Consider the following 14,568-nt stretch of genomic DNA (forward strand, 5'->3'; position numbering starts at 1 on the left):
ATTCAAAAAGAGGTGGTTCTAGTCCTTCGATCTGATGTCCAAATAGCTGCAACTACTCCTTCAAGTTGGGTACACGATATGGTCTCCTTCCTACAAACTGGTGAATGCCCACAAGATATGGATATTGAAAAAAGAAGGTATTATAGCCAACATCCACACAAAAGAGGTGAAATGCCCAAAATCCAGTTTCTTCCCCTATATAAAAATGCTTCGTTACGAATCGTTAATGACCATTCACCATGAACATCAGTTACGAGTCGTTAATGACTACACTACAAAAATCATCAGCTAAGTCATGGCATGCTCCCATAAAGAAAAAATCTTATAACATTTATCTTTAAAATTGAATAATACTAATAGACAACTTACCATTACTAATAAATAATTTTTTTATTATTGCCACAATTAAAACACATTTTTTGACAAAAATAACCAAGACCATGTTCTACATGACAAAATAAGGATAAATGCATCAAGACCAACACCCTCAAACAAATGTGAGAAAACATCTAGTTCAATGCAACCATTAAGGTTTCTGCTTTTTACTTCTTGATGCAGTGATAAAATTGAACAATGTTTCAGACCAGGAGAAAAGTATATGAATAATTTATTCAGTGAAATAACCATTAAGTCTTGATTTTCAAGGATGAATAAAGTCACCTTGAAATATATAAACACATATATATTACCAATCAAGTGTTGCAGTGTAAATTTGTCTAAAATCAGATTCAATTAACAAAAAAAGATTCACTATGAGTGTACTGTTAAGAGCTTAAAACACTTGATTTTCAACCTGCATCTTTACAAATTGCGATAATATCATAAAAATACAGCTCGAGGCCTGGTAAAATGGTACATACATAAAATCTTAGTATTAAGCATTCAGAGATTTACTGTAGTTTAGATCAGAACAAACAAGGGAAAATTAATTGGATTTAGATCACTTTTGTACAATAATTCCTTGCAGATTTCTATACACTCGTATCAGACTAAAACGAGTTACCTTAAATGTAGTATTTATCCTTCATTTGAATTCAATATTTGCTACACTGTTCATTCCAAAATTGTTGTTCTCCATGTGGAGAAGAAAGGAAAAATAGCTGGAAACTGAAAAACAGATGAAAAAATCACAAACATCCATTGACAAATTTTAAGAGATTTTATTTCATCTATTGTAGACCTTTACAATTAAAATTTCATAAATAATAGCCAGAGATGCATCTCATTATCAATAAAAAGGATGCTGTCTCAACTCCGCCTCTCTTGTTCCCATTCAACATATTGGTCCAAAATCAATGGCCAAGCCAAGGTTGAATCATAATCATCAAAGCTTGGATACTTGACCTGAAACAGAGGAAATAAAGACATTAACAAATATCATAGATACCTAGAACTGAAGAACCCAAAGAACATTTAATCATACCTCGTCACAAAAACGTAGGAAGGATAGCCACTGATCAAGATTTATGGCTTTGTACTCCTTTTGATTCTGAATTTTGAAAACATGAAAAAGCTTCAGTTGAGAAACACAACATACAAAGAAAGGATAGATAGGTCAAGCTTCAAGTGTTCAAAAAAAAAATTACAATAAAAACGAGCATTTCAGGTAGCTTAATAAAAACAGCAACTACAGCCTTCTAACAATTATAAATGTTATGTTAACTGTATCCGATAACAATCACCTCACAGATGTGATCCACAATTAATTATAACCATGAACCTGTAAATGAAATTATTGACTAAAAAACTATACCTACAAAATATTCCTATTAACATAATCGAGAAAGCTAATCCTATCCACAACAGCACGTCTATGTTTTTTATTAAAAAGCAGGTTTGACTAAAGCGCCAACCCTTTAATATAGTCAGAGACTATCACAAACACAGCCCGCGGGCAGTAAGAAACAACAACAAATGGGAGCAAGCCCCAAAGAAAAAAACCTGTCTAACCTTCAACAACCCAACCCCAACTGAAGGAGAGGAATGGACACCCGAGCCTTGACAAAGAGGGGTATGGGGGGCGAGGAGGACTTTCCCTTCCGCCTACGACAAACTACAGTTCAGGCAATACTATCGTTGGGACCAACAAGAGAATGATCATTGGGACCATCATTAGGAACAACAAAGTGCTGCTGCAGGGCAGCAGCCAGTTGCTGCAAAACAACAGCAGGCTGCTGCAGAGGAGCGGCATCAGGAGCAGAAGCAGTAGGTGTAGAGCGGAGCTGCAAGTGAGAGGCGATAGGAGTTGAAACCATGACGGCGGGAGGAGCCAAAACAGTGGAATCAATCACAGCATCAACAGCAGTAAGAGGCACCTCAACCTCCCGAGGGGAGTCATCCGAATCAGGATCAGCGACATGTATGGTCAAATGATCAATAGTAGCATCCTTCCACCAAGTAGCAGCACTCTTGTGGCATGAAATAGAGAAGTTCGAAGAAAGATGACTCGTAGAGGAACATTTCTGACAGTGAAAGGGGAGGCCCTCGAAATCCAACGGTTGTATCCAAGGCCACTCCCCAACCATGAGAACCACATCTCCCGAGAGAGGAGAGGAGATGTCAATATCAACCAAGATGCAGGCAAAAGTAGTGTAGTCCATAAAAGACGTAGCATCATCAACCTTTAAAAAACAGCCAATAGAGTTACAGATATCCTCATAGCAAGAATGCTCCCAAAAATGAAGATGGAGATTTGGAAGGCGAACCCAAACTGGGCATACATTGAGTGGTTCACTGAAAAGGTTAAAGGAAGTTGTCCAAGGCTTAACAGAGAGGGAGTGCACTCCCCAACCCGACAACTTGCCCAAAACCAAATCCCGATCAACTGGAGAAGTAAAAGAAGCGATGAAAAAGCCTTTAGCACAAGGAAAAAGAGCAATATTGTGAGCCCAGCCCAAAGAGTAATATAGAGAAGGCCAGAGCCCAGAGAATCTGCACACTAAAGCACAGCGTTGTTAGAAACCAATGTTGTCCACCACATCTTGTTCACAAACAACCACAGAGGAGGATTTGGCATAGGGAAAAGGACGAACCCTCTCAGCAGGTTGGGCAGCAAATCTGGCCACATGAGCAAAGTTGCGCCTGCCAACAAAAGAAGCTCTGAGTGAGATCTTAGCACCACCAGCATACATGACAATAGGTTGAGAAGCATCACCCCGAGAGTCAGCACCAGCAACACTCCCCAGAAGGAAACCCCCAAGTGGGGGAGGGCACGAACCAGCCACGACCCCCACAACAGCAGAGTCCACCCGAGGAGCATAGCACAAGGGAGCCGAACCAGCAGCAAGCGACGAGGGTATAACCAAATTACCACCAAAGAGGTCACTAACAGTCCCTATGCCAGGAAGGGCGGGGGGCGGGCAGGGGGGGAATCAGTGGTCAAGGGCATGAAGGAAGACTGCCACAGCCCTAAGAGACACCACCAGGGCAGAGGCAACACCGTTCATTGCACCGACAGCAGCAGCTGCAGAAGACACCATTGGGGAAGAGGCACCATTCTTTGCACCGACAGCAGCAACAGAATTCAAGATCAGAGAGGCAGGAGAGCCATAGGTGAGAAGTGGGATGGACATTTTCGAATATCATCTATGTTATCTCAAGACTAATGATGTCTATGTTATCTCAAGACTAATGATGTCTATGTTATCTCAAGACTAATGATGTTATTCAATCTTCTCCCACTTCAGAATATTTAGTTATAATTTCAATTAGCTGGTATGACTTTTTCACAATTCACATTGTAAATATAAAAATGGTTTTGGATTCAGTATATATGTTTTTCTTTAATGTTTTAGATCACACTCAATAATCCATCACCAGAAAGAGAATAATGAATGAAAACATTGTACAGATATAATCTTAAAGGGAAGCTAGAGAAAAGGAGGAACGGAGAATGGGGAACATGATAGGAGGAAGAGGGGTAAGAATAGAGGAGAAAAAGAATAGAAAAATGCAAATATAAAAGAATATAAACATAATAATAGAGAATCAATTGAATAAATATGAGAGAATAAAATTAACTAAATGTATATGTGAAATAAAAAATATAGGAATGTGTGACATATTCAATTCCGCTAATATCTACTCAGTATACTTGTTGACCACTAACTATCTTGTGCCTTTATTTTACTTCCAACATAAAATCCCCTCAAACTTTCTAGTTATTTAAACATGAATTTCAACAATTCAGAAATCCTAACGATACTTCTAATCTTGTCTTTTATCCCGAAATTATTATTAATCAACTAATCTATATAACTGACTAAAAAAATATACTGCCCAGTTAATGGTTCATAGGAAGGAAATCCATAATAAGCATCTCATATCATGCATCCAGTTAATGGTTCGTAGGATGGAAATCCATAAAAAGCATCTCATATCATGTATCCCATTAATGATGAAAACAACACCAAAGATACTGAGAGGGGGGGTGAATCGGTATCTTAGAAACCTTAAAGCAAATTTTACTGAAAGAGGAAGCTTAACAAACAATCACAAAGATAACACGATTTTTATCTCGTGGAAAACCCATATGGTAAAAAACCACGGCACAAAATAGTTAATCATAAATGAATTTGGGCACCAACCCTTATAAAAAAGTGAGCTACAACTCACACAAAGAGCACCAACTCTACACAAATGAGGCTCAAACCTCGAGAAATTCCACCAAAGAAAATACCACTAATGCTCCAACCTCTAATAAAAAACTTGAACATACAGCCCCTCTGAAAGTTGACTGACTTCTCATAAGAACCAATGTCTTCATCTTCATACTATCTTCATCTTCAAGAAATTCTTTCACCCAATCTGAACATATTCCTCACAGAAAAATGAAGCGCTAACCTTCAAATTTCTTCAAATAAGTGACTGAAGATCCCCGCTGTCCCACACTCTTTTTTGGTAAAAAAGGTATTAGAACCATGTACACTGCATTTTAAAAAGAATAATTCTATATCGCCCAGCGCTGAACTTCGACATCAACTTCTCTCAACAACATTCACCTTGTCCACCATATCTTCTCAAGTATATTACACTACACACTAACAGACTTTTTCAACCAGTTGAAGAAAATCAAGCACACATCCAGCTCCTCAACGTGCGATGGTACACCTGTATTTTTTTGAAATCATTCGAACTGTTACATTTGATTTCACCACCCGACTTCTTCAAAATGCATTAATCATCTTTCTTTAAAAAAACGTTGTAATTTTTAACCAGCCTGTTGTGACCATTTCACACATCGCCCCATTAAAATGGGGACCCCCTCTTTTTGCTCGGTTTTGCCTGTTTCTCTCTCTGCTTTTAGGGTTTTGAGTCGTCTGGATTAGGGTTAGGCCTTAGGGTTTCCGTTTTGATGATTTTAAGCCAGAGTCCAGTCCAATTTTGAGACTTGTTGAGCATCCTCGCGTAGATGCAATTTTTGAAATAAGGTAAATTGTCAGGGGTCAAGTGAGTTGGTCTAAGTTCAGTCAGTTTTCGAATGCAAATCCGAAATTTTGCCTAAGTGTTGGTGATGGAATTGTGAATTTTTTGTGATTTTGACCAAATTTTTGAAATTTTGATAATTGATCCCAGGCATTGGAAATAGCTTAATTTTGCCTTGTCAAGTGGTTAAAACTCTAAAATCTTGATATTTTGGCCTAGGGAAGCAAAATCGCTCCTGTCCCTCAGCCAGGGACCAGGGCGAAAGTGGTATTTTATGCGTCCTGGTTATTAATTTGTTTCATTTGTCTTGTGCAGCGTCGCCAGGAGATGCAGTTGAACGTAAATTGGAACCTTTGAAGATTTTGAGATTTGAAAATGGCGAATTTTTGAAGTTTTAGGACAAATCGCTCCTGTCCCTCAGTCAGGGACCAGGGCGAAATGTCTTGTCTGGACCATTCTGACTTCATTTTGATCAAGCTAAAACGTCAAGGACGTGATGAAAGATGGAATAAACGTGATGGAACGCCAGGACTTAGTCATTTGCAACAAAAGTTGAACATTTGCCCTCAAGGACAAAAATCGCTCCTGTCCCTCACTGAAGGACCGGAGCTTGTTTCTCAAAATTTTACTGTCCCTGCAGGATCAAGACGATTTTTGGATTGGAAGAGATAAATGGAGGCATGTTCTGTCCATTGAATATAATTTGAAGAAATTTGCAAACAAGGAAATGTGCCAGGAACAAAAATCGCTCCTGTCCCTCACTGAAGGACCGGAGCCTGAAATCCAAAATTGCCTTGTCCTTGAAAGATTTGAATGATTTCGCAATTTGAGAAGAACAAAGGAGGTACGTCCCATCAATTGAATATAACTTGAAAGTGCCATCATGAGGAAAATTGGCCCTAGAAGCAAGTTCGCTCCTGTCCTTCAGTCAAGGACCAGGGCGAATTTTAGTGATAGCTCCCGTCCCTCTCTCAGGGACCAGAGCGATTTTCCTTATAAGACAAGTTTTGGGCGAAGATCAAGTGAGTGTTAAGTTTGAGGCAAGCAAAGGAGGCGTAACAAATCCATTGAACATAATTTGAAGATTGCAAGACGCCAAGTGAAGCTCATATTGTCCTAGGCGCTCCTGTCCCTCTCCAAGGGACCAAAGCGATTTCTTCCTTAGACAAATTTCTCGCCAAGTTGAAACGAATTCCATGTCAAGGATGAGTGAAGGGGAGCATGTCGGATCAATTGAAGATAGTTTTAAACGTTGGCAAAGCACGAATGAGCCTACAAGTGAAAGTTCGCTCCTGTCCCTCATCAAGGGACCAGGGCGAAATCAAGGTTATTTAATATTCTCTTCCAAGTTTAAACCACTCCAAATTAAGGTGCAAGGCGGCAATGATGTTTGGAACGCCTCGAAGAGAAATGAAGTTGCAAAGACCGCAAAATGTGATGGAAATGCCCAAGTTCGCTCCTATCCCTCTCCAAGGGACCAGAGCGAAATCTCTAGGTGTGCTTAAATTTTGAATATCAATCCCATTTCATACGTTCAAGAAGGATCAAAGGACCTCATTTTACACTGTGAAGGCAATTGCGAGTTGATAGGAACAAGAATGAGCCCAAGACACCAAAGATCGCTCCTGTCCTTCAGGCAAGGACCAGGGCGATATTCACTAAGTTGGCCATTTCTCTCAAAAACCACGTCAAGGCAAGGTCAAATCAAAGTCACACAAGGTCGAAGATGTCTTTGGGAAGATGATAAGCAAGGAACCAAACGTCAAAAGGTGATCAACTTGAGCAAAGAAGCAAGATCGCTCCTGTCCTTCAGTCAAGGACCAGGGCGATATTCATAAAATCAATCATTTTTCTTCCTAGATCACATCAAAGCAAGGTTACACAAGATCCGAAATGTCATTTGAAAGGTGATGAACAAGGAGTTGAGGTTAAAAGATGACAAATTTGAGCTAGGATTCAAAGTTCGCTCCTGTCCCTCTCCAAGGGACCAGGGCGATAAACACTCAAATATCAAATTTGCCTTGTAAAAGACAAGTAAACTATGCGTGGAATGAAAGAATAAAGTTGTTACTTGCCTTGTGATATAAATTGGCAACTTAGAAGGCAAAGACCAAGGGGTAAATACAAGTTCGCTCCTGTCCCTCACCAAGGGACCAAGGCGAAAATGGTCTAAAGGGCATTCTTTCCAAAGATGAAATAAGTCACAATCAAAATACATAGCGAGAACCTCATTCTGGACGTAGGGGATGAAGTTTCAAACGTGAAAAATGAAAGATGGAGGACCTAAATGCATAATCGCTCCTGTCCCTCTCCCAGGGACCAAAGCGATGAAGTTAATGTTCATTTTTCTTCCCATGTCTAGGCGCCAACATCATTTTTAAATTGCATTAAATGCTAAATTTCGATAAACCTTGATATTTTTAATTAAAATTGGCATTTAATGGGTGCGCACAAGGCATTTAATAATTAATTTTGCCTTTTAAAAATCGAAACAATTAATTACAAAGGTATTTTAATTAATTAATTAAATAAGGAGGTGAGCGCTTGGGTTTTATTTTTATATTTATACAAAAGTCGGCCTCCATTTATTTATTTTTTGTTATTATTTGCTTTATTTCCAAGTCGGCCTAGAGGCAATTAAGGAGGTAAGCGCTTATATAAAGGGGGTGTGATATGGCATTTTAAAACATCATTCAACCATCCTTTGCATGCGATTTGGAGAAGACAATTACAAGGTGCGAATTTCATCAAGGAGAGGTGCGAAATTCCATTCAAAGGGGAGTGCGAACTTGGTTTGAAGTGGAGCGAATTTGCCATCAAGACATTGAAGACCCCACAAGTTGGCGAAGTTGACAAGGAAGGCGCCTTTGCTAGAAGAGGATCGCATTGATACTTCAGATTTCGATTTTTGCCTAGGCGATTTCCTTATTTTGCATTTTTAGAGTTAGCTCGCAAGTGAGGTATGGCAAAGTCTTCCCTTGTCTTGAATTTTCAATATTGATCTTAAATTTTGAATTTTGAAATTTTGAAATTCCATTAGCTTAATCGTTTTTAGGAAATGATAACTCAAAGACTTATCATGAAGTTTCCTAAATTTAATCTCTAATCTATAGTTGTACATTGCAAAATCTATTACTTATTATGAAATGTTGTGTAGGTGTTACAATGGCGACCCCGAAGACGGGAGCATCCACCAGTCGTCCAGCTCTCATGAAGGAGGATCAAAAGAACAAAGAAGTGGAGACCAAGATCGTGTCTAAGTGGAGCAACATTGGAGATACCAACTTGGGCAACTTCAGTACGAAGAAGTTTCGAGAGGTCCCTTACATTGGCAAGCCATCACCTGTCGCCAGGAGGATAATTGAAAGTGGCATCATTAAGGCGGTCGGCTTCCCTCCAGCAATCCAGTGCCATGAGTTGATGATCGAGTGTGCTCGCCATTATGATCCACAGTCCAGATCGATCGTATCCAAGGAGGGAAACACTTTGGCTTACCTTTCAAAGGAGGCTATAAGTGAGGCTTTTCATCTGCCAGAGCACAGAGATATGATCTACAAAAGCATAGAAGGAGCCAGGTCCATGTACGAAGATGATCCAGACACTTGCCTAAGCATCATCAATAAGAACTGGTTACTCAAGAATCGTCCTCGCCTGAGCAAGATTCCGAATACACCACACAGGATCGACTTCCAGGAGGAGTACAGAGATTTGATAACACTGCTCAACCGAGTCACAGGAGCCCCTCAAGCCTTCTATTTTGAGAAGTGGATGTTCTACTTCATCCAAGTGATAGTTCAGGGAAAAGGAACAATTCATTGGGCTAGAATAATTAGCCATTGCTTGGACGTACAGTTAAGGAGATTGAAGGCTACCAAGTCTTTCCACATGAGCTCATACATCATATATGCCTTGGTCAGGAGCTTTGAGTACGCAAGACTACCTCACAGAGGAGTGATTGGAAGGGGACCCAGCGAGGTCAGAGTTTGTGATTCCTATGTTCACTTGCATGAGTTTCAGATAGAAGATTTTATGATGAATCTCTTAGACGATCTTGAGGTGAAAAGAAAGATGCATTCTAGATTGCCTTTGGATTTCATCAGGAAATGCAAGATTTACAGAGTGGCGGACCAAGCTCAGGACAGTGGCAGACATCTTCAATCATCTTATGATCGAGAAAGCAAATCAGTGAGGCTAGATTGGAATGAACCTGAGATTGTGGATCTAGATGCTTTGATGGCTCCAATTTTGTCTTGTACTCGCAGATGGGTTGATGTGCAGCATCAGAAGTTGAGAGAACAAGGCATATCCATGACTTTTACTTTGGAAGAAAAACCAGCTGAAGGTGGAGCAAGTGTAAGTGAAGGTAATCTTAATACCAAGAGCGCAAGTGAAGGCAACCTCCGAAGTGTAAGTGAAGGCGATCCCCATCCTAGAGGCTCAAAGAGAAAAGAGAGACCTGAGAAAAGAGAATCCTCCAAGAAGAAGCAAGAAGCCAACCGAGATCGTTCATCCGGCACGTCTTCTCGACAAGAGAAGAGGACACTTGAAATGGAGGAGTCTATGGAACCAATGGTACAAAACGATAAAGGAAGTTCTCTTTGAGGACATTAGTACTAGATGCAATCATGTTGAGGAGGTTATTCACCCGATCCAGGATAGAGTGTTTGAGGTACTACGTATTATTCTTGGCAGGAGGATCGAAGTTGAGACAGATGTGGATTTGCCAGAATTGGAGGAAAGAGTTAAGGTCATCTTTTGCAAAGATGAAAATGTTATTACAGATGAGCAACGGGACCAGATGTTTGCTACCATGCTCCTGATTGAGAAGACCAAAGAACTTGAACCTGAATGGGACGCTGCTCTCCTCAAGGCTTTCGATCAGATCATCCACTTGGAGGAACGAATGAGGAATCTTCCCGAGATTCCAATTGCTGAGATCGAAGGAATCGTATCAAGATTCATTGCATATGCTAAAAAGGAGCATTGGAAAGGGAATAAGATTCTAGAAGAAAGGTTGTTATAGATGACATGGCACCTTAATTCTCATTGGTCTATGTCTCCTAGATTTTTGTGCCAAAATTTAATATTTGGCTATGCATTTAATATTGTTCAGTAAAAAGGGGACTATTTGTAATAAACCCTAATTAGGGTTTAGGTGTCATAATCTTGGCCATTGATCTTCTTTTTGATCTGGACCGTTCATTGTAATTGAGGATGCTATTTATACCCTCATTTCTTTTCATTTTGATATATAGATAGATAGAGAGAGAGAAGAAATTAGTGATTAGAGATTAGCAATTTGATAGAAGCAAGTATTTTGTAGCAAGATTGAGCTTTGAAGAAGGAATTTCAAACAATTGTTGTTCATGATGGCTTTGAGATCAATAAAATATTGAAGTTATGGTGTTTTATTGCAATTCTTGTGGTTATCTTCATGGTTGTTCGTTTTCTTGAATCATTCTCAATCAAAGTAGTATTCTAATTTGAAGGACAAAGTGTTGGACTTGATCGTCGGTGAGGTTCACTTTCCAAACCACTAGCTTCTTGCTGATTGTAGGAACGCCTTGCGTGGTCAACTGGATCAACTTGAATCATTTTAACTTTCAATCATTGTTGTATCTTGGACATGTGCCTTTGTGGTAGTGTTTATGATCCTTGATGAATTGAAAAATCATTTGTTACCTTAGAAGATCGCATCAATTTCAATTGAGTTGTTACTTTATGGCAATATTGAAGTTGGTAGAATCTTGCCAAGTCTCGTCCACATTGAGTCATTCTTAGGATTAGATTAGACTTTTATCTCTTGCAAGCCCTACTCTTTTGATCTTTTTGAGAACTAGTTAGTCTTAGGAGATCCTATTCCTGCAGTTCGGATTTGATGTAAGACCCCTTGATGAAACAGCAATCACAACGACCACTGGTGCTTATCCACACGTAGAGACCCTACATACAAGAACCTTGGAGTCATCCTGATTGATCCTTTTTCGCGATATCTTCAGCAATCAGAGGCTTTATTCAAGAGAGGATAAGGTACCCTTGGGTATTTTATTCTGTGTTTGATTGTGTACAAAATACACGTCAACAGAATTGGCGCTAGAAGGAGGGCTGATCGCGATGAATGCCTACCACCTCAAAATCCAGAGTTTATCAATTCATAATTTACGATGAGTTGTGCAGGACTTTTGTCGCTCCTCCCGCGCACAACAGAATTGGCGCTAGAAGGAGGGCTCTTTTGAACCAAATAAATCCGAAGGAACAGTACTATCCAGAAAATTTACCAAAAAAAAAGAAGAATACATTACAAGCATGATCATGAATCACGATGGTGTTGCCACATGAAGGGTTGAATCAAGTAGTGCAACCTAATTTGCAGATAGGCGACATTCAAGAAGATATTGTTTCAGGATTGAATCACCTAGCGTGGAACGTGAGGAGAAGTGAAGCTGAGTATAACAGAGTGAGAATCATCTTGGAACAAGAAGAAAATAGGGTTGAAGAACACCGAAGAATCGCAGCTAGAGAGCTTCGCAATCAAAGGAACCTACAATAATTTTCGCAAGACTTCACGCTGGATCGCATTGGTTCTTTCTCGCCCGAGAAACATCAAAAGGTATTGAGGTCAACACCAGGCATCAAGAATCTAAGTGAGCTTCAGTTTACTTCAAAGGCAAAGCGAGTCAAGAGAGAAGATCCTCCCAAGGAATTTGACCTAAGACTAGAGGAATCCCCTGAATCATCACAAGCTCCATCTCTTCAAGAACAAGTACAAGAGGCAATTCAAGCAAGTATCCAGGCAATTTCCCAGACAACAAGTCAAGTTAGTTCATCAAGCCCCTCGACAAACTTCCAAGCCTCGAAGAGTACAATGGCTCACCATGCTCCTCCTCCTCCCCCTCCTGCTCATGCACTTAATGGCGCGACTTGGCTAATCAACAACCCATCACCATTGGAATTTGCAGTCTATCATGATATGCCAAAGAATCCAGAACACTTTTGTTCCAAATTCAATGTCAGTGATTTCAATCGTACAGCGGAGGATCATATCAAGATGTTCGAAGATCATCTTCGTAACAGACAAATCGAATATGGAGATGTAGCATGTAGGCTTTTTCCCTACTCATTGGGAGAAGAGGCATACTTCTGGTTTATTCATTTGCCTATAGGGTCAATCAGGACTTGGGATGCGATGAAAGACGCATTTATTGCCAAGTTTGGTATACCAACCACACCAGCTGAGTTGTATAGACAGTTTGTTGAGGTCCGAAGGAGAGAACATGAACCAATCACTTCTTTCAACAACAGGTTTCACCGTGCATACACGATGTTACGGCATCCTTATCTCATTGCGGACCCAAGGGAAATCTACTATGGGGCTTTGGATCATCTCACTGCTATGTTTGTAAGGACACATCCTATACCAAATGATTTAAACGCAGCATATGCGAAAGCTATTGAAGTTAGCAAGAACATGGGACAAAATATTACGGGGCCACTACTACACATGAGACCTGTCGCGGCACCAAATCAAATGCAGACAGTTGGAATGGCATTAGCTAACCAGACTCTAGTTATGAATCCGATTCCACAAGCAACATATCCGAGCGTGCAGCCGACAAATCAATTGGTCCTTCATCCTGGAGTCCCGATTTCACAAGCTCCACCAGCACAACCTGTGTACCTACAAAATGCAACAAACTCGTCAAGAACACAGGAAGAAAAGGATGAAATGAAAGAGTTGATTGAACAAGTCAAGAAACTATCAACCGAAGTAACTCATCTGAGGAACCAGAATAATCAACTCCAAAGTATGCAGAGGGCCAACCATGGCCAATATGCGAACAATCAAAATTTCCAAGGAAATAACAACCAAGGTTTCAGGAATAATTATCAAGGAAATAACAACCAAGGCTTTCAGAAGAGACCATGGAACACGGCTCCCAATAATGGAAATGTGGTGACGCCACTAGATAATCCACCGAATTCCCAGAATCAAGAGAATCATTCTACCAGCAAAGTGTTTCTAGCAGAGGCGGCCTTGTCCAGTTGGTGTAGACTCCACAATACGAACCAACACTCTGAGTTACAGTGTCCTGAATTCAAGATCGCGGCCGACATTTTCGAACAAGAAATGCGTAGCACTGATCCACCTGAAAATCCACCAACACCTGGATATGAAATAATCCCAACTACACGGTACGATCAAGCCATGATTGTGGAAAGCTACGGATATTCACAAGAAGAAGATAATCAGACTCAAAATGGGAGATTTCCACCAGAATCTGCTAATGGACCGATGATACCGCCTGGCTCCCAGTTCCCACCTGCATCCGCTAATGGACCCGTTGAAGACTCAGAGTATTATTTTCCACCTTTGAACAACAGTGTCTTAGTCGAAGGGATAAAGGAGGTATTTCACCAATCTTCAGGAGGTGTAAACCAAAGGGTATATCATAGAAATCAGAGGAATCAAGAACCTCTAACTACATCGATCCCTCCAAACAATTTCTCTACTCCTCCAGATCCCCAAGCCAGCAACAATCCAGAATATCCACAACATACGCAAGGATACAGACAAAGGAACATCACATCCCCGGTGGGCAATGAAATGAAAAGACTGGCCACGTTGGTGCTAGATGAACTCAAGAAGGTTAAAGTTAGTCTACCACTTTACGAGTTACTCAAAGTTTCAGAAATCAAAGATGCAGTGATCAATAGTTTGAGTGAGTCTAGCACAGTAAGGTCAAATGTTCAGGACTCGACCAACAAAGCTCAAGCTACCATCAATGTGACCCAAGAGGAAGCCGATAACAAAGGGCAATCTGAACAAGACGAATGCATGGTTCAGACCATAACCTTCCCAGCCAAAAAGGAAGACATGTTAGAAGGAAAGGTGTTACTCAAAAGGGGCGAGATTAAGAAAACTCAATCTACTATTAAAGAAGGCTTCACCACTAGTCATATCCTTCCAGAAAAAGAAGTGGCCATTAAGAAAGATGTGGTCAAGAAAGGAAAATCTCCAAACAAGATCGATCACTCAAAAGAAGAAGGTCTAGTAAAGGACAACAATCCGAAAGTTAATGAAGTGAAACATCAAGAACACAGTGGGAGTTCTTCAGCCCTTTCCCATGGAAAAGATGAACCAGC

General features: G+C 40.3%; 1 protein-coding gene across 1 annotated transcript in view; it reads right to left on the reverse strand.

Annotated features, from left to right (window-relative positions):
- Positions 1-899: 899 nt before the first annotated feature.
- LOC131079556 (uncharacterized) overlaps positions 900-14,568 on the reverse strand; it is a 67,581-nt gene continuing 53,912 nt past the window's right edge. Inside the window, exons 8-9 of the mRNA XM_058017536.2 lie at positions 1,424-1,489; positions 900-1,344 (exon numbers count right to left, since the gene is read on the reverse strand). Coding sequence (XP_057873519.1) covers positions 1,249-1,344; positions 1,424-1,489 — 162 coding nt within the window. The 3' untranslated portion in view covers positions 900-1,248. The remainder of the gene's footprint in view (positions 1,345-1,423; positions 1,490-14,568) is intronic.

This window comes from Cryptomeria japonica, chromosome 5, assembly GCF_030272615.1.
Source record: "Cryptomeria japonica chromosome 5, Sugi_1.0, whole genome shotgun sequence".
Lineage (NCBI taxonomy): Eukaryota > Viridiplantae > Streptophyta > Pinopsida > Cupressales > Cupressaceae > Cryptomeria > Cryptomeria japonica.